Source organism: Chiloscyllium plagiosum, chromosome 23, assembly GCF_004010195.1.
Source record: "Chiloscyllium plagiosum isolate BGI_BamShark_2017 chromosome 23, ASM401019v2, whole genome shotgun sequence".
Lineage (NCBI taxonomy): Eukaryota > Metazoa > Chordata > Chondrichthyes > Orectolobiformes > Hemiscylliidae > Chiloscyllium > Chiloscyllium plagiosum.
The window spans coordinates 45,677,077-45,702,901 of NC_057732.1; the positions used below are offsets into that span (position 1 = coordinate 45,677,077).

Below are 25,825 nucleotides of genomic sequence, written 5' to 3' on the forward strand. Positions count from 1 at the left end.
ATTTGGAGGATTTGAGTTATAGGGAGAGGTTGAATAGGCTGGAGCTGTTTTCCCTGGAGTGTCAGAGACTGAGGGGTGACCTTATAGAGGTTTATAAAATCATGAGGGTGGCATGGATAGGGTAAATAGACAAGGTCTTTTTGCTGGAATGGGGGAGTCCAAAACGAGAGGGCATGGGTTTAAGGTGAGAGATGAAAGATGCAAAAGAGACTGAAGGGGCAATTTTTCCAAGCAGAGGGTAGTGCTTATATGGAATGAGATGCCGAAGAAAGTTGTGGAGGCTGATATAATTACAACAGTTAAGAGGCATTGAGATGGGTATACAAATAAGAATGGTTTAGAGGGATATGGGGCAAATGCTGGCAGATGGGACTAGATGAATTTAGGATATCTGGTTGTCATGGACTAGTTGGACCAAAGAGTCTGTTCCCATGCTGTACATCTCTATGACTCTATGAACATTGCCATAGGATATTTTAATTGCACTTGGTGGGGCAGAAGGGACCTCATTTTAACATTGTGCCTGGAAGGCTTAGCTTGTTATTAATGCTAGCAGCCCTCGACGGAGCTAGAAATGTTCGGTATCGCTTCTCTGTTGAGAATGTGGATTGTGTTGCCAGGCAGAGTAACACGAGGTAGGTGGTGTGCACGCATCTGAGAGAAAGCTAGAACTGGGGGGAGCACAGAACAGAAATATATGCAGATGACTTTCGATAAAGGAGGATGGGAGCAGGTTCATGTGCCAGCAAAATCATTGGCACAGCCAATGGTCTGTTTCTGTGCTGTAAAGTCCCTGTAATTCTAATCTACTCCCCTGCCCCAGACAATTTACAATCCTTTCTTTTCCCATGGCGCCTGCTGACCTGTATCCGACAGCAGCTATTCCAGAGCTGCTGGTTACCTTACACTCCTGCAGCCAAACAGCAGGTTGCTTCGCCATGTGAGGGGGAAGGGGTACAGTGTGGAGAGTGTTAACGTAACATCTACATGTGGATACTCCACAACGCAAGTCACTGGATGGTGAATGGGATTGTGAGCCCAGTCAGATTTGTTCCCCTTTGGCAGACTCCAACCTACATTTTAATATTTTTCACCAAGTTGTCCTCTAACTCCCTTTTATTTAGAGTCACGAGAGAAATATTTGAGTAGCTTTTTCAAAGACTCAGCAGCACAGTTATGAGAGACTGAATGGCCTCTTTCTGTGTCAAAAAAAGTGTTCTATAAACATTATGGGTGATTTAAATTCAATGATGATAATGCATCCAAATAACACTATGCATGGAAAAGTATATTCTGTGCTTTCCTGACTTGATCTTTTGCTTGGAAGTATAATTGATCACTTCTCTCAGGTTGTCTCAGCAAACCGGGCACATGCACTGACAGAGAACCTTCTTTGACTCTGCTACAGAGATGTTTTCACTCTGATACATTCTGCCTGACACCTTACCGCACGTTCTGTGCGTACTGCTGTCAAGTTTCATTTCACGGCTACTTCTCACCAAGAGAATCATAAGCCTTCTTCCGGCTTTCCCAAACACCAATCATGTAGGAATTCAGATTTTATGCACTGAAAGTGTTATGTCCACACAAAAGTAAAGCATAAATGACAGGCAATTTTTCCCTCATGTTGTTACAGTCCAATTCACTTACATCCAAATCTAATAAAGAGATTAACATCCAGAGCCAATGGCTCACATCAGATTCGTCTGAAGCACACCAACCTGCAGTTACTCTGTGTACATGTCATGGGGACAGAGTACAGCAGGAGACTGTACAACTAAATGGACAGTAATCATAACTAGGGCTCCTTCTCTTAGAGAGAATGATGAAAATATTGTTTGATGCAAAAAGAGTCACTTCCACTTGTGGGCAGGAAAATACTAGGTTCTGGAAGTATATAATGGACACTAATAAAGCCAATTAGAAATTTAGGAGAAAACTCTTTACCCAAAACGTGGGCTAAAACAGGGAATTTGCTGGTACATTGAATGATTGAAGTTGCATCATGAATTTAAGGAGATTTCAGTTAATGATGTGACGGCAATATCAGATAATTAGTTTTAAAAAAAAGTTCAAAATCACACAACTCCAGGTTTATTTGGAAGCACTAGCTTTCGGAGCACTGCTCCTTCATCACCTGATGAAGGAGCATCGCTCCGAAAGCTAGTGCTTCCAATTAAATCTGTTGGACTATAACCTGGTGTTGTGTGGTTTTTAACTTTGTACACCCCAGTCCAACACCGGCATCTCCAAATCATTAAAAAAAAGGAGTGACAGGAAGTTTGTTTGGAGGATAAATGATGCTGTGGGGTGGTCTGTCTGTGCACTCACTATAACAACATAAATGGCTGGATGGGATTCCAAATATTCAAGTTGAACCTGTACTACAGAAAGAAACTAATGGTAAACTTTAAATAGCATATCACTACTTCAATCCTGAGATTAGATGACAGTCTTGAAATTACTGATAGCTTTTTCTCTTTGACCTTCACAGCAGTCAGTTCAGATAGTTTCTGATTCAGATCTTGGACTATTTCGATGCTGAGGGAAGCCAATCCCAGGCAAGTGACTGAATGATAATTTGCTACTATCTGGATAATATCCACAATAGGAAATTATTATTGCTGATGGCAGGGGAAGATGGATGGGTTAAAGGAATCTAGTTTTCTAAGAACAGTGACAATCCAGGAAAGCACTATTCAAATCCCGGGGGAGACCTTTACAGGGCAATTGGGAAAGGGCCGGAGGAGTGGGACTGATAGGCTCTTTCTCAAAGAGCCGGCGCAGGCAGAATAGCCAATTGGCCTCCTTCTGTGTGTTAATGATTCCATGATTTACATTGAAAGTGCCGCTCTCTGCTTGAAATCCAAGCAGCAGCTGCAACCACTTGGGCAAGTGGCCCACAGACTCCAGCATGGGCAGCAGCTGCAGTTCCTCAGGAGACAGCCTTCCCACCTCATTTACATCTGAGTACTGCTGCTGCTGCTGCTGCAGAGAGAAACACCATCATCTCAGGCCCAAATGGAAATAATTTGGTAATTCCCCCCTCCAACCATCACGCCTGGAGATTGCACTGCTGAAAGTGACTCGGATTGATTTTGCACAAACTCAGACAATCCGTGTTATGAATCAATCCATAGGCAGCTCGGTGGGTCAGTGGTTAGCACTGCTGCCTCACAGTGCCAGGGACCCGGGTTTGATTCCACCCTTGGGTGACTGTGTGGAGATTGCACATTCTCCCCATGTCTTTGTGGGTTTCCTCCAGGTGCTCTGGTTTTCTCCAAAGATGTGCACATTAGGTGGATTGGCCATGCCAAATTGCCTAGAGTGTCCAGGGATGTGCAGGCTAGGTGGATTGGCCATGGGAAATATGGAGCTGTGGGGATAGGGTTGGGGGTGAGTTTGGGTTGGATGCTTTTTGGAGGGTCAGTGCAGACTTGATGGGTCAAACGGCCTCTTTTCGCAATGTAAGGATTCTGTTTTTCTGTCCTTCACTTGTGTAGGAGAAATCACCTGCTGTGATAAGGAGAGTTTCATTCATGAGTTCCAATTATGTCATTTGTTGACTCTTTTTTCCAAAAATGGAATGTTTTGGAATTCTCTTCCTGAGGAAATAGTGGAAGCCGAGACCAGGAGTACTTTAACGTGGAGACAGATTCTTACTAAGTATGGGGGTGAAAGGTTATGGAACTGAGGGGAATGTGGTTTTGAAGTTACAGTCAGATCAGCCAAGAGCTTACTGAATGGTCCAATCCTGGCACCTTGTTCATTGCCATTTGTCAACAATTTGACCTGGTGTGGTTTTCCTGAGTAAAGTGGATGTTTTCCTGACAATCCTGTAACAACCTTCCTCCAAATGCTGCCAGCCGACGTTATATCAACAGCAACTATGCAAAATAAAAACTTGCATTCACTGGGACCTCTTTCACATTCCCAGCATGTTCCAAAGTGCTCTGCAGCCCATCAATTACTTTGGAAGGGCAGTCACTGTTGTTACATAGTGAAGTGCTTGTCGACCAAGGCACAGCAAGATGCACAAACAGCAGCAACTGGCTCATTTTGTTTTTGGAATAATGAGCCAACTGACTAATTTTTTTGAATTGTACCATGAGACTTGGTTTTTCAACATCCATCAAGTGGACAGACTCAGTGTGGGAGACTGCATGTGTGGTGACACAGCACTCCCTTGGAACTGCGCAGAGGTGTCAGTGTGCATTGAATGCACCAACCCTGCTGTGAACCCACAGCCTTGTGTTGCAGCAACACCACTTTGCAAATATCCATTTTATTCTTCTGGAGTAATTAATCCCCAATGCTGCAGCCAGAACGCTTAAGGAACGAGAATGGTTTGGTTTACAGGATGTGCAATAAGCTGGCATTGGAGATGAGCAGTCTTGATACAGATCAGCACAGACATAACACTGATGGTCTTTATTTATTGCATAGCATTAACTAAGTAAAACTCAGCAATTTTCTGGTGCTAGCTGTGGTTCACTGGAAGCCTTAGGGTCAGAAAGTTATGGGTTGAAATCCTGCACCAGGGACTGGTTCTTCAGTGCTTTACTGAGGAAGCTCTGCTCTTCAGATATGTCATCTTTCCAATTAGATGTTTAATTGAGACATCTGCTCGGTTGCATGGATCTGTATTATTTTTAATAGAAGTTGTGAGGTTCTCCTCAGTGCCAATCAAATATTTATAACTCTGCCAAAGATTAAAAACTAATTATCTGTCCATTATCATTGATAATGTAGGAGCTCGTTTGTAAAATTACAAAAGTGGTCACATTTCAAAAACTATTTTGATCAGCTGTAAAGCACTGTGCATGTCCCAAGTCATGAAAGGCACTATATCAATGCAAGTGCTTCTTTTAGGAGAGGGAAGCATAGCTCAGAACATCCAACCACTTTACAAAGAGGTTTTGACGGTGTCCTGGAACTGCTGCTTGGATTCAGAATAACAGTGATATTGGAGGAGAAAAAAAAAACAAGCTGGTGGCTAGAAACCAAACAATGACTGAAGGGAGAAGACTAAAGTGTGATGTTTGTGAAGTTACTGCATTCAATGTAAACCACAACAGAGAATGAGGCTTGCAGATAATATTCAACATTTTCCCAACTGTACAGAGGGTATTCGTCTCCTCCACCCTTCCCTGAAGGAAAATAAATTAATGACATCCAATTCACATCCCCCACTTATGCTGCATCAAGAGAGAAAGAAATAAAAAAAAAGACTGACTGTATGCATGTTTTGGGGTACGAAAACTTCTTTTGTTCCAATTTCGCCACTGTTCTTGGTTCCCCAATGACCACTTACAGCCAGGTACTGTGGTCCCAGGGCACCCAGGCCAGTCAGGTTTCCCCAGGTCGCTGTGTTGAGCTGTTGCATCTGCTGGGCCAGCTGCTGCTGCAGGCGCCTCTGCTCCTTATCCTTCTGAGTGTCCGCAAACTTCACCACGATTGGCGATGAGCAGCCCTGTCGCAGACAGAGGCACATGGTTAGGATAAAGAGATGAGGCAACAGACTGTGTTTGAATGCATCACTCATTCCTTTCTGCTGCCTCTTCTATTAAAGAACCCTCTGCTTCTCTCTCTCTGTCACTCCTTCTCCCAACTTACTTATCTATTTATTGAGTCTACTCTACCCAGCGTGTTTTTAAAACTTTTGTAATTATATAAACATATAAGACATTAGTTTCAGACCCAAGTTTCTCATCCTCACTCCATGTGAAATTCTACCATCTTATGATCACTCTTTCCTTGACGATTCTTTGCTATTACATCACTATTAACCCTTTATCCTTATACAGTAATAGGTTTAAAACAGCCTGTTCCATACTTGGTACTATAATACACTTATGATTTCTTGCCACAGCTATAAGCAACCTTTGGCTAACGTATCTCAAAGTTTTTCCATTGCCTATACCCCAGGTTAGGCAATTGAGAGTACATTGGGTTTCAACAGTTAGTTCCATCACCTGAATCCAAGCATCAACACTTTCTAACGAAACTCAATGGATGGTAATCAGGAGCAGGCACTATGGATGAAACCCACCCTTTGCTGTCACCTGTTCAATCCAGTTTTAAAAAAAAATCTACGAAACATTATACAGAATTAAAAGGTTTAATATTTTTCTCCATTGTTGTCCTTATTTATAAAATACAGTTACTTGTCAAATAGAGTTAGAAATGTAATGAGTAAGAATTCTAATACATACTCTAAAAGAGACAAGGACTTTCAAATTAAATCTTTAAAATAGGTTACCTACTCGCTTATAAGTTTTTTCAAAATGGTGCCCTGTTCAATACGTTCACAGTTACAACTTTATTTATCTAGCAAATGCATATGAGCTTTGTCAGTAGGTAACCTCCTCATTTGCTGAGTTGAAACTTTACCTTCAAACAGAGCTTACTGAAATATTTATCTGATGCTGATAGTTACAGAATTCCCACTGCCCACCACGGTTTGAGGGAAGTCATACATTCAAACTATCCCCAGTCAAATATGTCTTCATCGAAAACCTTTCTTCTCAGCATTATTCCCTTTTTGAAAGAATCTTTAAAATAACTCCAACTGTTTCTACTGTCCCGATAGTGTCACAGTTCACTAAGCAACAACACCCCTCCCCACCCCCGAAATTGGGTGCCATGCTGGCTCGGTGGTTAGCACTGCTGCCTCACAGCGTCAAGGACCCAGGTTTGATTCCACCTTAGGGCTGTGTGGAGTTTGCACATTCTCCCCTTGTCTGTGTGGGTTTCCTCTGGGTGCTCCGGTTTCCTCCCACAGTCCGAAGTTGCGCAGGTCAGGTGGATTGGCCATGCTAAATTGCCCCTAGCGTCCAGGGATATACAGATTAGGTGGATTAGCCATGGGAACTAGAGGGTTACAGGGATGGAGTGGGTCCGGGTGGGTTCTTTGGAGGGTTGGTGTGGAGTCAATGGGTTGAATGTCCTACTTCCACACCGTGGGGACTCTATGAAGTCCCTACATTTGAGTGGTGGTTGGTTCATGTTTGACCCCAATAAATCATGGTGGACATCCCAAACTCATCCTACTGTAAAAAGACACAAATTTTCCATCGGGGTAATAGGATTATCATCCAGCAGCAGAGACTGATCATTACAGCCCAATAGGCACAAGAATCTGAGAAAACTTCAACCCTGCCACCTGCCTGCCTATACAGTATTTTGCATCAGAGTGTAGCAGCTAACTCCAAACCTCTCAGTGACTGGTTGCCCTCCTAAATGTAAAATTGTATGATGTACAAGGACAGACAAAACCCAACGTCCCACCTTGGTGGGGGAAGAGGAGAGAGGTCGTCTATTCAGAGGCATCAAAACCTCCTTCCCTTAGGTAGGCAAATATCTCGGGGTCTGGATCCCAAATGTTGCAACCTCGAGCATCAACTCTTCAAACTCATCTGAATCCTGAAGCAAACTGGCATTTGACAAGATGTAGAACATGTAAAGCTGTTCACTGGACAGCAAGGCCACTCTTCCAGACACGGTAACCGTTTTACTTCTGCCGGGTAAGATGCAAGATCCTTAAAAGAACAGGGAGAGTGTGGGTTGGGAAGTGATTCTCTCCCCTCATCATTGTGATTGTTTCTAGGCCTGCCATAGGAAGCTTTCGGGAATTCTAGGTCACCATCTAAAACGGATCCTTCAGAAGTATTAACCAGGGAAAAGGAACCCGTGGATAACAGCACTGACCCGACATTCAGCCCTGACATGTTGCCATAGACTATTAATCAGACGCAATTTCAGGACATGTGATGGGCCAGAAAATCCTCTCCTTTCGAGTTAAGTGATTGAAGACCGATCAAACAGCTCAGGGCTTCATTCAGACCGATTATCTTATTCTACTTAACCTTTTACAAAAGCAAAGAATCAACAAGCAACCATGTGAACAGGAAAATAATCCAATCAGCCTCTGGGACAATAGCATCCAAGTCCATAACTGTCGCCATGGCAAACAGATGACCCATGAGTTCCAAAAAGAGAACTTTCAAAAATGTCCTTTAAATAAATATTTCTTAAATTTAAGAATATTAGAACACGGTCTCTGTGGAGAGAGAAAGAGAGTGAACGCGTTAATAGAGTGAACGCGTTAATAGAGTTAACCAAAAAAATCAAGTTTAGAGCCTCTTCAGAATTTCTTCCTAATTCTGCAGTCATAACAGACTCGAAATGTTAACTCTGTTTTTCTCTCTCCACAGGTGCTGCTAGACCTGTTGAGTTTCTCCACCATTCTCTGTTTGTTTCAGATTTCCAGCATCCGCAGTGGTTTAGCCTGTATTAGAATGACATTACCTCTGATGTCTTTTGACTACTGTGACCCCTTTATGGAGCTAATTAAATACAAAATGAAGCTCTAAGAGGCTGCATTAAAGATGTAAGCCTGCTTACAAAACAGGTTTCATTTTAAAAGGTGACTGAGAACAATTTGCATAAAACACATTAAAATGTTTGCAAGCATATTAAATACAAACAAGAGAAAATGGGGACTAATGCTTCCTTATCAACGTAATGGTATTGCTTTTAGAAACAGTAGCAAATTAAACTGACTTTCAGTATCTACTTAGTAAAATAGATCAGTAATCAACAAATCCCATGTTTAAGAAAATATTCCGCTTCATTACACACACATCTAGCAGCCACATCTGGTGGCTAAATGGTCAGCGGTGACTGGAGCTTAATGCAAAGTGGGAACTTAATTCTCTCTGTCCATTATGTTTATTATAAACAAATGGGTTAATGGCAACTTTTAAATTCACCAGCACTAATTTGGCACCAAGGTGTTAACTATTCAAGAGCCTCCCAAACACCCAATTTAATAGCGGACATGAATGATAATGGGTCCTAGCCTGATCCAGAGTTCCTGGTTATAGACACTGTGACAATACTACGGCTTTAAGAGGTAGATTTTGTCCCTTTTCCTTTCTGAAGCGAGGTTAAGACAGAGGTGTTGAGTGGCTTGTTCCAAACTAATAAAGTAAACAGCTTGTGAGGCCTTGGGTCTTTTTTGTTTTTAGAAGTTAGAACAATGGAAGCATCCTGAATGGGGGGAGTCAGACTCCCACAAAGCTAGGGTTTTAATTTCATCACCATCATAAAATCCCCAAAGAGTGGAAGCAGGTCCTTCAGCCCAACAAGTCCACACCGACCCTCCAAAGAGCTAACCACCCAGACACATCCCCCTACCCTATCCCTGTAACCCTGCATTTCCCATGACTAATGCACCCATCCTACACATCCCTTACTGAATTCTTTGAGAATGTGACAAAACACGTTGATGAAGGTAGAGCAGTCAATGTGGTGTACATCAATTTTTCCAAGTTGCTTGATAAGGTTCCCCATGGTAGATGCATTCAGAAAGGAAGGAGGCATGGGATACAAGAAAACCTTTCAGTTTGGATACAGAAACAGCGGGCCCACAGAAGACAGAGGGTGGTGGTAGATAGAAAGTATTCAGCCGGAGCTCAGTGACCTGTGGTGCTCCTCAGGGATCGGTCTGGGACCTCTGCTCTTTGTGATTTTTATAAATGACCTGGAAGGGTTGGTTACTAAGTTTGCCGATGACACAATGACATGATGGTTGGTGGAGAGGTAGGTAGTATGGAGGGCTGCTGTAGGTTGCAATGAGACATTGCCAGGATGCAGAATAGGGCTGAGAAGTGGCAGATCACGTTCAACCTGGAAAAGTGTGAAGTCATTCATTTTGGAAGGTTGGGTTTGAATGCCAAATACAGGGTTAAAGGCAGGATTCTTGGCAGTGTGCAGGAACAGAGGGGCCTTGGGGTCCATGTCCATAGATCCCTCAAAGTTGCCACCCTGGTTGTTAAGAAGGTGTATGGTGTGTTGACTTTCATTAGCAGGGGGATTGAGTTTAAGAGGCATGAGGTTACGCTGCAGTTCCACAGACTCCTGGTTAGACTTGGAATATTGTGTTCAGTTCTGGTCGCATCATTGTAGGAAAAATGCGGAAACTTTACAGAGGGTGCAGAGAAGATTTACCAGGATGCTGCCTGGACTGGAGGGCATGTCTTATGAAGAGAGGTTGATGGAGCTAGGGCTTTTCTCATTGGAGTGAAGAAGGATGAGAGGTGACTTGATAAAGGTGTACAAGATGTCGAGAGGCATTGATAGAATGAATAGTCAGAGACATTTCCCAGGGTGGAAATGTCTATCATGAGCTGACTTAATGTTAAGGTAATTGGAGTTTAGGGGAGATGTCAGAGATGGTTCTTTACACAGAGAGTGGTGGGTGCATGGAAAGCACTGCCAGCAGTGGTAGTGGAGTGAGAGACATTAGGACATTTAAGTGACTCTAGGATAGGCACATGGATGATAATACAATGACAGATATGTAGATTAGTCTGATCTTAGAGTAGGATAAAAGGCAGGTATAACATCGAGGGCTGAAGGGCCTGTACTGTGCTATGTTCTATGTATGTGCAATTTAGCATTGCCAATCCACCTAACCTGTACATCTTGGGACTGTGGGAGGAAACCAGAAAACCCAATGGAACCCCACGCAGACACAGGTAGAATTTGCAAACTCCACGCAGACAGTTGCCTAAGTTTGGAATCAAACCCGGGTCCCTGTTTTCAGTTAGTGTTGAGGTTTGGAAGCTGCCATATGTCTCTCCTTGCTACAGCAAAAACATTTGAGTTCTCTCCCGCCTCGACTGCAGAAACATCGTCTGTGAGATCGTTTATTTTTTACTGAATTTGCCTTTGCCAAGGGTGTGTTTCGGGGATGTTACTATATTGGAACAGTTACTGTTAAGTAGTTAAGTAATCTGTTATTCTATTATGTTTTCAAATAGAGTTGTTATACAAATTTTTCTTTCTTTTATTTGTATTTTAATTAAAAAATAAGAATAAAATGTCTTTGTTTAAAGCTGAGTAGTGTAACCAATTGAATTACATTGGGAATATGGCACTTTACACTTGCCTTTAAATAAGAAAATGTTAGGGTCGAGTCATTCACCTTGATATATCTGAAGGAGGGTTGCTATGGTCTATACCAATGTTAAAGAGGGTGGGCCTTGTGTCATTACCCAGGGCAGGGAGGCTGCTCAATTGGGGAAGTAGGCCAGAAGCAGACGGTACAGCAGAAGGTGCAGGTAAAGGTGGAAAGTGTCGTGCTATTGGCGGCCCGCTCCCCAGAAAGGACTTTACATGTGGCTGCTATAGGCAAACCTGGAACGGCATGGTGGCTCAGTGGTTAGTACTGCTGCCTCACAGCACCAGGATCCCAGGTTCGATTCCAGCCTCAGTCGACTGTCTGTATGGAGTTTGCACATTCTCCCAGTGTCTGCGTGGGTTTCCTCCCACAGTCCAAAGATGTGCAGGCCAGGTGAATTGGCCATGCTAAATTGCCCATAGTGTTAGGTGTATTAGTTAGAGGGAAATGGGTCTGGATGGGTTACTCTTCAGAGGGTCGGTGTGGATTTGTTGGGCCGAAGGGCCTATTTCCACACTGTAGGGAATCTAATCTTATCAACATGCTCAGAGTATCATGAAGATAACAGCCCAGCACATTGGAGGGGTACCAAAGGTGGCACTTGTGGGAATGCTGCGACTGACATGAGCTTGTCAAAGCCAGCGGTAATCTTTGCATCAGCTGGAGAAGAAACAGGTGTGGGAGAGACTGGCTCCTTTATCTGTAAGACTCTCAGTTCAGCGTTAGTGGGTCAGGGGTCCCCAAGGTCAGTATCAATGGGAATGGGATGTGTGACAGATTAGGAGGAAGGTTTCCCACCATAATCAGATCCTGTGTAATTTAAGATTTTAGCTGTTGCAATAGTGCCCTAATTGACCCAAGGCCATGACTTGTGATCAAGGCCTTTGTAGAAGCAATCTATGAAGCTCGTTGGAATTGGAAAATGAACTTTCTCGATCTGAATCTTGTCCCCATCCAAAGATAATCACTCCCTAACCTCTGGTTCCTCCAAGGGATTCCTCCTGACATTCAGGGTAAGAAATTAATTCCAAAGCCTTGGCTTGTATCTGGATCTTGCAGGCTCAGTTTGTTCAGTGAGGATATTCCTAAATCATAGTGACTCCTTCTCCACCTTCACTGACCTCCTAACCACTTTTGAATTTGCATAGAACCACATCCCTCATCAGGGAGAACTGGTGGGGGAGGGGGACTACAACAGGATGAAAAATAAAGACAGACCACTGCAAGGACAGTTATTTATTTCTGCATTAATCACCTGGATAAGACACTGCCCTGCTTTCTGATCTCATTCATTCATTACATTTCTCAGAGTCATAGAGGTGTACAGCACGGAAACAGACCCTTCGGTCCAACCCGTCCATACCAACCAGATATCCTAACCCAACGTAGTCCCTCCTGCAAGCACCCGGCCCATATCCCTCCAAACCCTTCCTATTCATATACCCATCCAGATGCCTTTTAAATGATGCAATTGTACTAGACTCCACAACTTCCTCTGGCAGCTCAACCATACATGTACCATCCTCTGCGTGAAAAAGTTGCCCTTAAGGTCCTTTTATATCTTTCCCATATCACCCTAGTTCTGGACTCCCCCACCCCACGGAAGAGACTTTGTCTATTTATCCTATCTATGCTCCTCATGATTTTATAAACCTCTCTAAGGTCACCCCTTAGCCTCTGATGCTCCAGAGAAAACAGCCCTAGCCTATTCAACCTCTTCCTGTAGCTCAAATCCTCCAACCCCAGCAATGTCCTTGTAAATCCTTTCTGAACCTTTTCAAGTTTCACAACATGTTTCTGATAGGAAGGAGACCAGAATTGCATACAATATTTCAACAGTGGCCTAACCAATGTCCTGTACAGTCGCAACATGACCCCCCAACTCCTGTACTCAATACTCTGACCAATAAAGGAAAGCATACCAAACACCTTCTTCACTATCCTATCTATGTGCGACTCCACTTTCAAGGAGCTATGAACCTGCACTCCAAGGTCTCTTTGTTCAGCAACACTCCCTAGGACCTTACCATTAAGTGTATAAGTCCTGCTAAGATTTACAAATAGCCATTTGGCCAATTATGACTGCTTCTCTTTCTTTTTACAGACCATTCTCTCCATGACACTTTGTTTTTCCCCATATCATTTCCAATTTTATCCTTCTATTAGCAGATCTCCCAAGGTATTGCTCACTGACTGCTCAAGTTCTCAAGAACCAGACCTTGGTAACATACAAACTGTTGAGACCAATCAGAGGGCAGCTTGTAAATTTCAGGTAGTGGGTTTACTCTTTATTCAAGATTGTCATGCATTTGTAACATTGTGTGATGTCCAGCGGGACAGATCCACAGGGTTCTTTTGCAAAGAAAATAATCAGACAACATTGAGCCAATTCCAACAGTAATTGTCAAAGTTTCTGATGCATCAATATTGCCCTGTTTATACAGAGGCACATATCATTCAGCAGTGAGGGAAAGTGAATGCACAACATTCTTCAAAGGAACACCATTTCACCCATCCACCTGAGGACTTCCATTGCTGAAAGACATGCGGAGATCAGAAATGTTGGAAGTAATCTTGCCAGGTTTTGAAAAGCCACTTGCCTGGCCAGTTGGAAATCTTCCAGGGAGGATGAACTCACTATCAAAATAATTACTCCCCTCACTCATCTCTTTGGGAATTCCAAGCCTCTCAGGCTCCAACTTCTGCTTTCTAGCCCCATGTCCCCTGCCACCATCCACCTGGTCAACTCTGAGATGGTCATTTTGCTTGTTGGCCACAGATCTCCCATCCTCACCTGCCTCCATCCCTGTGTCTTCAGGTTGTCCTCCAAGGGCTAGTTTTGCTCAGGGGTCTATGCTTGTTGGAACTCTTATGACCTCCACACTGGGACATCCAAATCTCAGTGTTTCTCCAGATTTGGTAGACAGGCAGACAGCAATGGTCCTCTGACCTATAACCATCCCTGAATGGGAGCATTCAAGCTTTCACAACACCCAAGGAAAGTAAGTTGCAGCTATCAACCAACCCAACCTTCCGGTTGCCATCCATTTTAATTTCCCCCTTCCATTCTGTTGGCGACATGTCCATCCTTGGCCTCCTCCACTGTCAAGGCTGACACCAACGGAAACTGGACGAACGCCAAGTGATATTTCGCCTGGAAAACTTACAGTCCAATGGCCTCAATATTGACTTCACCAGCTTCAAAATCCCTCCCCTTCACCTCCCTGACCTGACCATACCCGTCCATCTTCCTATTCACCCATCCACTCCTTGCTTCCCACTGACCAATCACAATAATCCCTGAACTGCATCCACCTATAACCATACTACCAACCCTTCCCCGAGCCCCACCCTCCCATTTACTTCTGGGCTCCACTCCCCCTCCTCAGCCCTGACAAAGGGTTTCGGCACAAAACGTTGACTTTCCTGCTCCTCGGATGCTGTCTGATCTGCTGTGCTTTTCACATCTATTGACCCCGCAGCTATTTGCCATTCTACAGTTGCATGTTTTTACTTTCTTTTGTACACAGGTGTCACTAGAACTGGGAGAAGGAATTCATAATCCAACCAAGAGGAAATATTTGACAGACTTTTGCACGTGGCTTTAGAATGGGATCAGAAATATGTTCAGGGAGCAAAATTTCAAGATTGGTCCATTTTCAGATAAAACATGACCAATTATCTCCCTTATACTTTTTAAAAATGCCTTACAGGACACAGGCATCACCGGCTAGGCCAACATTTACTGCCCACCCCTAATTGCCCAGAAGACAGTTAATGGTCAACCACATTACTGTGGGTCATATGTCGAGCAGCTCAGATAAGGACAACACATTGTCTGCCCTAAGGGGCATTAGTGAGCCAGATACATTTTTCCTGATAATCAACAAAGGATTCACGGTCATCATTAGATTCTCAATTCCAAATTTTCTGCTGTGATGGGATTTGAACCCAGATCTCTGGATGACCAGCCCAGCAATAACAACATCGAGGCCACTATCTTCCCTTATTGATAATTGTATATGAAATGATCTCATTGGATGGCAGAGCAGACTTGATCAGCCAAATATCCTACTTCTGCTCCTATGTCTTATGGTCTAAGCGTTTATCACATAAAAATACTGAAGGATAATATTATTTAATGGATAGCATGCTTTCCATACATGTAGCTCACAGGGACATTATTTGCTCTGGTCTGAACCTGCTGGAATGTTGCTTGTGTAAATGGGAGCAATGTTCTCTCCTCTGTTACCATTCCTCCTACCCTCCCTTTCTCTCTCTCTCTCTACTACAAAACTCTAACAGCAAGAACATGGATACATATCATCCTCTGCCTTTCCTCTCTACCCCTACATTCATACTGGAACCAATGGATAACAGCTTTTTGCCCCACTGTCTGAACTCTGATGCCCTTAATTCTCTTTCGTCCTGAAGGCACCAATGCCATTGGCACTCGCTTATTTTCAACACTTTGTCCCAAGTGGCCTTCTATTATGTAAGAGACAATTAGAGACAATTATTGAGACAACCAGCATTTCTGAAAACAATTCTCTCTTTCTTTTGAGATTTAACGTGAGAGGGGATAGATTTAAAAGGGGCATTTTTTTCACGCAGAGGGTGGTACCAGAGAAAATGGTGGAGGCTGGTACAATTATAACATTTAAAAGGCATCTGGATGGGTACATGAATAGGAAGGGTTTAGGAGGATATGGGCCAAATGCTGACAAATGGGACTAGATTTATTCAGGCGATCTGGTCAGCATGGATGAGTTGAAGCGAAGGTTCTGTTTCCCTTCTCTATATATTGTATATATACTTTCTAGAGCCCTCAGGTTGTAGTGTAACTACCCCGGACCAGGAGGCCCAGGTTCAAGTCTTACATGCACCAGGTGTGTGTAATAAAATCCATGCACGTATTGATTTGAAAATAACTTGACACCTGGGGAAATTTAATTTGAGGGCCCTCTTGTGGCACAGTGGTCATGTGCACATCTGCACCAGGTGTACTGAATTCAAGTCCCACCCATTCCAGAAGTGTGTAATAACATCTCTGAACAGGATGGTTTAAAAAAAAAGGTTAAATTAAAAACAAGTACGCTTTCTGGTAGACAGAACTGCACAGATGAAGAAACAGGAACCATGGCCATTGACCCTCAGTCCATAGCAGCTTGGGCCCAGAACAAGTTAGGTAAAAACAATGACTGCAGATGCTGGAAACCAGATTCTGGATTAGTGGTGGTGGAAGAGCACAGCTGTTCAGGCAGCATCCGAGGAGCAGTAAAATCGACGTTTCGGGCAAAAGCTCTTCACCAGGAATACTGTAGGGGCTTTTGCCCGAAACATCGATTTTACTGCTCCTCGGATGCTGCCTGAACTGCTGTGCTCTTCCAGCACCACTAATCCAGAACCCAAAACAAGTTAAATTGATGCAGACTGTGGATTGCCCCAGTGCACCCTCTGAGCTGAATGGCTCACTTAAATGTCACAGTAAACAGAATTCAAACTGAAGCCCTCAAGAACAAGTTTCAACCTTGTACAACATCAGCTCTAATTTTGGGGTCTTTTGTTCCTTGCAGAATATAAAGCATTCTCAAAGTTAACGTGGTAACATTACTACTTCAGAGGTGAGAGAACTTTGATAAGGAAGGTTTCTGATAAAAGATACTTGGCAAAAGTAATTACTTCATTTCTCTTTTTACGAAATATGGTGTAAGAAAAAGTGTTGACAGAGGATTCAATTTCTGCTATATTTTGGGCCAAATAATAACTGACATCTTCTCCAAAGAGAAGATAAAAAAAACACAAAAGCATGTAATATTTTAATAAAAGACTTTGAAAATCTGCATGGAAGCAGAGTTTGCAGCTTGTTGGGGGATCTTTTAGCACTGACAGGAACTCAGTGAAGAACACTCACTTGTTAACATTTGGAAATGGGGACATCTCTGGGCACTGCTCATTTTGACCCTCTCCTGAAATTAATGTAACAGTGATAGTTGTTGATGTAACAGAGCCAGGTTGATCTGACAAAGTGTCTTATTAGCTTAACAAATGACTTCTGAAGAGGAGTCACATTGGACCCAAAGTGTTATCTCTGTTTCTCTTCCCTCCTACAGTCTCTGCATTAATGCGTTCATGAATTTAAACTATGGGAACCATGTCAATCATAAAGGTGTGTTCTTCTTTAGTTTGAATTTCTGGTTGTTTCCTTCATTTACCCTGATGTACCTGTATCTCTTGCAGGCAGAGCTCTAGCATGGCAACGCAGTTGGAGGCCAGTTGGCCAGTCATGTCCATGCCAGCTCTCTGGACAAGCAACTTGTCTACTTCCTCTCCCCACTAGCCTATCGCTCTGTAAATACTCTCTCTTCAAATAATGATCCAATTCTCTTTGAAACTGCATCCACAGCATTCTCAGGCAGCGCACATTACAGCTGAGTCTGCAAGTTTTGCCTCGTGTTGCTATTGATTCTGTGCTCAAACTTAAGCCCATAAACTCTGCCAATGGAACAGTCTCTAGTTATTCAGTCGAGACAGTAGCTGGGGTAGAGGGGAAGGATTTAGTGCCAAACTTCTTAATACCATCTAGTGACTAGCTACACAATGGTATGTTGGCAGGTATCCAGACCTCTAGTGTTTGACCATGCTCTGTTTGCTGGGAAGTTGACAAATGCTCAGATGTTGGGAACCCCCTGCTTCTGATCAATGGGAAATGTGTGAGCTGGGCTTCCCATGTTATTGCTGATTACTGGGTGAAGTCAGCTTAATGGGAATGGGCAAAGTAAAAAATAGTCTCACAACACCAGGTTATAGTCCAACAGGTTTATCTGGAAGTTCAACTTTGTATGTCCAAACAAACGTTTTGGACTATAAACTGGTGTTGTGTGATTTTTAAACTTTGTCCACCCCAGTCCAACACCGGCTCCTCCACATAATGGGAATGCATCCAAGGATCTGGGGTGAAACTTACGTGGATAAATTGCAGAAGCTGAGATTATTCACCTTGGAGAAGGTTGGAAGGAGATTTGTTTGGTGGTCAAAATCATGAGGGGTCAAGGCAGTAGATAGGGAGAAACTATTCCTACAGGTGCAAAAGGAGCAAGAAGACACAGGCTTAAAGGCCTTACAAAAGAATCCAAAGGGTCACAAGGCAAATTCTCCCCCAGCTGACACAGGGCCCTGACATCACTTGAGCGCGAAGGAGCATGTGATTTAAATTTCCATTTCTATTACATGAGTATTGTCAGGATCAGGGTGCATTCTGACAGTAAAGAGATTCAATTGTAACAAGAAACTGGACAGGCACCTGAACGGGGAACAACAAAAGTACATGAGCTGCAAGGCGATGGTTGGCGGGAGTGGAACCAGCTAAGGGTCTCTTGCAGAGATAGCCAGCATGAACTCAAAGAGGCTGAATAGCCTCCATCAGTCCTGCAGCCACTTGGTGGTCTGTCATGTAAAAGACTCATTAATCATCTTTTCTTCTCTCCTGCAATGACTCCTGGACTCCACTTCTGAATTCTGACCTCACTGCCTGGGGAGTGAACACAGAAGCGGGCTTGCAGGCTGTCAGTCAGTGTCAATGCCTCATTCAGAAAATAAAAACTTCTACTGTCTTACAGGATTCCTTGCCTCCTCTCCTGACGATGCTGACTCAGTCTGGGCTGACTTTCGACAGGCAATATTTATCGATTATCTCAAACTAAAGTGTTGGCCCTCTACACCTGGGCCCCACCAGTGAGAGCAGCACAGAATTTAAACATAGGATGGAGGAAATGCCAGGCACACACTACACAGTGGGGAGAGGAGGAGGGGTGTGTGTGCGTGCGTGTGTGTGCGTGCGTGTGTATGTGTATGTGAGAGAGAGAGAGAGAGAAAATGTGTGTGTGAGTGTGTGTGTGTGAGGGTGTGTATGTGTGAGGGTGTGTGTGTGTGAGAGAGAGAGCAAGCGAGAGAGACAGGGTCGCGATTAGCATCTATTTCCCACCCCTGCCTACGCCAATGACACTGACCCTTATTTCTAGCACTTACACTGCACAAGGTTGTGACAGAATGCTATACGTTGGTGCAGTCAGTTTATTATTAAATGATTTAGATAAGGTAAAAGCTGAATGGAATGGTGTTAGCATGAAGCAGGCTACGACCAAGTTTTCACACATTTAAAAAAGAACACATTGATTGGAAGGAAAGTCTGAATACAGCTGATAAAAAAAAATTTGGAATAATTTAGCAGGCAGGAGAAAACAAATTCAGGCCCCACAGTTTTTATCCCGGTTCCCATCAACCTTGTGGAAAACAGCTTTTGGGGAGGTGAGCAAATGTTATGAGAACCACTTTGATCTCACTGCCTTTTAAACAGGTCTGAATATGAATGATAGGTGACCCAACTTTGCTGACTCCTTTCTAAATGTGCTGATAAAGACATCACCTTGAGTTGGTTCAGTGTCGCATTTTGTTGGGGAATGAGTTACTATATTAAAGTCACTACACAAATGCAACTTTAACCTGTTGATCTTCTACTTTAGTTTGAGATCTGAATGGAAGGGGGAAGAGAGGAGAGACATGATGCTGTAACCCATTTGGCTGTGGGTAAATCAAATGTTTCTTTTTCAACTTCGGAGGAACTCGAACCTGAGGAAAGTCCCCTCGACTGTCTGCACCAGAGCTTTATACTTGAGACATGTATTGTAAGTAATAACTTGGTAAGCAGTGCCAATTACTGTATTGAAATAAATTGCAATGTAATTTAATCTGCAGTGTACTTATACATATTTATAAAATATTCTTTTGAAAAAAAATGATAGGACAAATGACCTCTTGTTGTTTGCAACTATGTAAAAATGAATTGATTAATTCCGTCCATGTGCAACGTGATAACACTGTTGTTATTAGCAGCTTGAACCAGATGCCTTAACAACCATTAAAAAGCAGAGAAAAAGAACAGACTTCATAGCTCATATTGGAATATACAGGGAGAAGAGGGTGGGGGAGAAAAACAAGTACAGAAAAACGTAACCACCACAAAAGATTAAACAACACATGGATGAGAAAGAAGTTAATTTAGCTTTTGATGCCAATTCCCTGTTAAGCGGAGGTTTGGTCCAAAAAAAACACAGCAAAAACAAATTAAAACATGTTTAACCTTTGGTCTCTTAGTAGGACATTGCTGATTTCAACATCTGCTTTGCGATTAAGTTAAGTACCACAGCCACCACTGAGCAATTAGAGAGGTCAATCTTATTTTTAATGAGTGCAACAAGTTGTTAGTTGATGAATTTAATGCGCTACATTCTTTAAGACCTGTGGTTAAACAGTGTTTGAAGACATATGCAGATTGTTATAAAGCTGTAATTTCCAGGAAGTTACCTTCTCCCAACACATTCCACCCTGGTTAAAGCTGCAGTATATTTTCTTGCAAGCCCCATTATATTGTGAGCAGTAGGTTTCCTTTTGAAAAGGCTAATAAATTCAGTTACTAATTTGAGCCTGCATTGCACTAAATCACTTCCAAGTTCCTCCCAAGATATTTTCCCCCTGGGGTGATGGCAGTAATGACAGCAAATGCTGGCAGGCTATTTGACTGCAAAGGCATCGCCATGGAGGCTAATCACATCCTCACCCTGCTATCCACACGCACACAACTTTTAGCAAATGAACTGGAATTGCATGAGAAAGAATGAAGTGGTCTTTTCAGACAGCCTTTCTGCTTTCAGAATCCAGCTCTGTGTGGGTGTCTGAGATGCTTGGCTCTGCAGGGTCTCTGACTGACTTCTGGTAACCAAGTGGTTTTGAGGGTGTATTTAAGTTCCTTAATAGCAAAGTCCAAATGTGGGCACAGTGGTCAAGCCTCACTCAATCCCAAATTGCTCACGTCTCCGAGAAGGCTCTCTGTTGTCAAATGCAGAGTTGTGTTGCCTGGTCAATTTGTTCTACCCTCTGAACCCTGATTTGCTATAGCACTCCTCTGACTGAGTGCAACTGGCTCAATGCAGATGAGGGATCACCCCTTGCTACACAGAAGGAGGCCATTTGATCCATTATGTTTATGCGCCAGGTCTTTGGAAACATTATCCATTTAGTTGGGTACAGTGAGTGATCCTGTCTCTGAGCAAGGAAAGCCTGGCGTCAAGTCCTGCCTCCTCCAAACTGTCTGAACAATTTGACTGAAAACATTTACACACCCTGTCCCCTCATTGCTTTTCCCCTCTTAGCACTTGCAGGTTTGCCTTGGGAGAGATCTTTATGTGCAGTTCCACACTGGGAAGCAGGTCAACCGAGCTTCTCTGGCAACCCTCTACCTTTGGGGAACTAAATTGTTGTTTATTTTCCCCCAGAAGAAAAGGTTTCACCTCTTCACACAATGGTGAGCACATGTTGTGTGCGATCCACCTGGTGGTAATTCAGGAGGAGCTTTGAGAATATTAGGAAGAACTTGTGAAATGCAGCCAATGACCTCTTTGCATTGTTGTAGCATTTTCAGCTGTCAAGATACACACACACATACACACCAATACTTGGAAAAAGCTACAACAGTTGGGAGCGAGAGATGACCTCCTTGCAACGTTATATACTGCAGCTTCACCACATTCTACAATATCCACAAAGAAACAAGTAAAGGGCAGACGATACAGTACCTCCATGGTCTGAGACTGGTGCATGGCTTTGATTGCATTCTGTGCCATTGCCCTTGTGGAAAACGTGACAAATGCACAGCCTGTGGGGACAAGGGGGACAGGGGAGCAGGAGAGACAAAAAAAAACAACAAGACAAGAGGATTGGACGCTTGTTAAACCAACACAACTCTACGAGAACGGCCACAAGACGACACTGTTCTCAGTAGTACATAAAAATACAACAGCTTTTTAACATTTCATTTTCACGTGGCATTTTTCTTTTAGCCAAGAGCAGTCAGAGCAAGCCATGCCTTCCCTCCCCTTGCTGTCGGCCCCGAAAGCACCTTGGTTAATGCACTCACGAGAGAAAGGAAAATAGGTCAACACACCATTTTACATACACAGCTGTCGCACTGGAAAAATGACATAGAACTCACTGTGCTGTACAATCTCAGTGCACATGGATCCCAGCTACTGCTGCTGTCTGCTGTGGTTTAAATGGACACGATTGTTGCTTCCATTGAGACTCTCAAACCACACTTCTACACGGAGTGGGCTGAGAGGGTCCAGGTGAGGAGGAACGGGCTAACTGTACATTTTGTTTCGTGGGTGAATCTAAAATAACACGTATTGCTTCCCTGATTTAAGTAAATTTCATAAACTCAGTTCCTGTTTCCTTCTTTTCGTTTCAATTAGTATGTTTGCACAGTCACGTTTCTGATGGTGCGCTGTCTCAGGGCTGTAAGAGGTAAGGAACTGGTGGCATAGCCAAGATGCTTAAGGTGAGGTTGGTAATAGAATGGAGCCAAAGTGATGTTTTCCTTCCAAAATTATACTTTGTCTGACCAGAGGCGTCTATGACACAGGGGAATGACAGACCTCTAAGGTTACAGGGCGCTGAGCTCACCTTTGACATCACATTGGAATTCAGAAAAAGCTTTGGTGAAACGAGTGGTCCCATATAATTGTACCAAATACCAACCTTTGCATTATCATATTCTTCTCAGATTTGTACTATTTACAAAATCACATGGTTAGAAATGATCATTTTCATCAATGACCCATTTTGGAAGACACCGTGAGGCAGATCTATATTGTATTTCGACTGTTCAGTTAGTTTTAAATTTCATTTTGATTCACCTCCCTAAATTGGACAGCTGTCATCCAATCCACCCTAAACAATGAGGAAAGAATCAAAACCCTTTGTGAAACTCCCCGGTTTATCAACCTACAGTGATCCCTGTCTGGCACCACACTGATTTCAAACATTTCATTGTCATTCTCAAATCCTCAGTCTCGTTGTTTTAACTTCCTTTAGCACCATCAAACCAGCACCACCCCGATAACTGTGCTCCTCCAATCCTTGCCTCCTTCATGTTCCTTGAATTTCCTCGCTCTATTCTCACATGGGAAGTTAGATGTGGAATTCCCTCCCTAAACCTCACCACCTCTCCGTCCCTCTCTGTCTATCTTCATGTTCTTCCCTAAACCTGCGTATTTGACTCCAATCTTTGTCAGTCTGTTGTGAGTTCTCCTTCTATGGCCCCCGGTATCATGTTTTGTTGCTGAGAAGCACCTTGGAATGTTTTATGATTCTGAAGCTACAATGTTGTAATATTACTGCCCGTTGGCTTTTACTTTGACCAAGTTAGCGTAAGCCAGAGTTTTATGTGTGGCTCTGTGTGTTTCTCGACTGGGGCTGGTGGTTGGTTGGATGGGCAAGAGATCGAAAAATGTGGCACTGGAAAAGCACAGCAGGTAACGCAGCATTTGAGAAGCAAGAGAGTCGACCCTTCTGGCATAAGCCCTTCATCAGGATGAAGGGCTTGTTCCTGATGAAGGGTTTATGCCCGAAACATCAACTCTCCTGCTCCTCTGATGCAGCCTGACCTGCTGTGCTTTTTTACCGTCATAATTCTCGACTCTGATCTCCAGCATGTGTGGTCCTCCCTTTCTCTGGGTGGGCAAGAGATGACCTGCATGGGCTTTAGTTTCTTTTAAAATCTAGGCTGCAAGCCCTCAAAACTAGATGAGCGCAGGCCAGTCAGCAACTGAAAGAGAAAGGACAGGTTAACATTCAGATACAAATATTTGTCAACAAACTCTCAACTGGTATATAAAAAAAACAACTTCTCATCTTTCAGTTGCAAACTGTCCTGCTGCACAACGCTAGCCTTTATTTCAGATTGGTTAACTTTTTGTGCTTGTATTTCCCATAATCACAATCCAGTCTCGGTGGCATAAGGGACTTCGGATGAGCTTCACATCTCGACGGTCACGCATTCATCTGGAGCTTATAGTTGGTGTTGGGTGTGAGGGCTGAAAATTCATAACAACCCTGTTTCATTTGTGCTTCACTGCGTCTGGAATTGGAAATGGTCACATTTCACGCAGTGGAAGCAGAGGGAATGTTGCCTCTTTCGGGGAAGAGAAATCTAGAGGTGGTCAATGCAAGACAGTGGCAAAAGTGAGGACTGCAGACACTGGAAACCAGAGTCTAGATTAGAGTGGTGCTGGAAAAGAACAGCAGATCAGGCAGCATTCCTGATGAAGGGCTTTGACCTGAAATGTCGATTTTTCTGCTCCTCAGATGCTGCCTGACCTGCTGTGCTTTTCCAGCACCACTCTAAACTAATACAAGACAGTGACCAAGAATTCTGGACTGCAACAGGGAATTCCGAAGTAACTTCTTTACCCAAAAAGTGGTGAGCACATGGAACAGTCTACCACAGGGAGTGGCTGAAGTGAATAGTACTGTATGGAGACACTTAATGGGAAGTCAGGCAGGCTTATTGGGGGGGGGGGGGGGTGGAAGAAGGGGGAAGAGAGAGAGAGAGAGAGAGAGAGAGAGTTGAGTTAGATAAGGAAATCTGGGTGGAGGTTTCAGGGAAGCCCCAACTGGTCAAGCTGAATGACCTTTCGCTGAACTATATTTTCATGTAAATCTAATGTATGTAGAAAAGCTCATGTTTGTTCTTTAATAAACTGTAACAATTCTGAATCACAAAACTGAAGTTAATTTGTCCCATATTTCAAAGGGTCTTCATCTCTGGTTGCCAGAGGAAAGGAAATTTTGCAAATAACTGGAAAGTATATGTCTACTCGTACGGCAATACATATTTTCAAAGCCATAATCTCCCCTTTAGTGGTTGTAACAATACTTGAGATTTAAAGAATCAGAGATTGGGAGAGAGAGAGAAAAAGGGGGAAAAGAGGGAGAAGGCTGGAGAAGAGTTGAAACGACGGTGATGAGAGAGGCAGTGATGATGTAAATTTGGAGCCTATTTCCAGTCGGCTTCTTTTGATTTGAAGCAATCACGAAATGTTGTGACTTGGACATAATTGGTTGGCATTGATAGACAGACTGCTGGATACACAGAAAGCCCTTCTTTCATTTGGGAAATGGGTGCAGGGCGCATAGGCTGAACAATTCAACATGAAGCTGCTGCTTGTAGTTAAAGCTTTGGAAGAGACAAGACAGTGATTCTCACGTACGGATATGGAACCCATCCCATCCCCCTCTTTGAGCGATCCACCAGAAATTAGCGTCAGACACAAGAAGCCATTCAGTGTCTTTAAAATAGAGATAGATAGGTTCTTGATTAGTAAAGAGATCAAGGGTTATGGGAGCAGTCAGGAGACTGGAGTTGAGAAACATATCAGTGTCAAGATTAGAGTGGTGTTGGAAAAGCACAGCAGGTCAGGCAGCATCCGATGAGCAGGAAAATCGACGTTTCGGGCAAAAGCCTTTCATCAGGATGAGACGTTGCCTGAAACGTTGAATTTCCTGTTCCTCGGATGCTGCCTGACCTGCTGTGCTTTTCCAGCACCACTCTAATCTTGACTCTAATCTCCAGCATCTGCAGTACCCACTCCCGCCTTGAGAAACATATCAGTTATGATCGAACGACAGAGCTGACTTAATGGGCCAAATAGCCTAATTCTGCTCCTATATTTGAAGGTCTTCCAGTTTTAACAAGGAAAATAAATTGAAATTTTTCATGTTTATTTTTATTTCAGTGTCAAAAACAATCTCCATTTTTGAAGAAACACCTAGTCCTTGTATATGCATGGGAGGACAGACTGACAGCACAACTTGCATCCCGTTTTTCAGAGTATATTTCAGACAAGGAGTCGTCGGGAATTGAAGATGCTTTAAAGTTGATCCCATCCAGCTTGCTTGTTCAAGCTACCTGCTGGCTTAAATCATATTTTAATATATTTTTTTCCCCTCTACACATGACCA

General features: G+C 43.3%; 1 protein-coding gene across 22 annotated transcripts in view; it reads right to left on the bottom strand.

Moving 5' to 3' along the window:
• Positions 1-25,825, bottom strand: part of celf2 (cugbp, Elav-like family member 2) — an 874,451-nt gene that overhangs the window by 49,907 nt on the left and 798,719 nt on the right. For 15 of the 22 annotated variants that reach the window (XM_043714095.1, XM_043714096.1, XM_043714089.1 and 12 more), the window contains 2 exons: positions 21,601-21,680; positions 5,237-5,473 (listed from right to left, as the gene is read on the bottom strand). In XM_043714095.1, coding sequence (XP_043570030.1) covers positions 5,237-5,473; positions 21,601-21,680 — 317 coding nt within the window. The remainder of the gene's footprint in view (positions 1-5,236; positions 5,474-21,600; positions 21,681-25,825) is intronic. The other 7 variants (XM_043714100.1, XM_043714092.1, XM_043714103.1 and 4 more) reach the window with 1 other exon arrangement.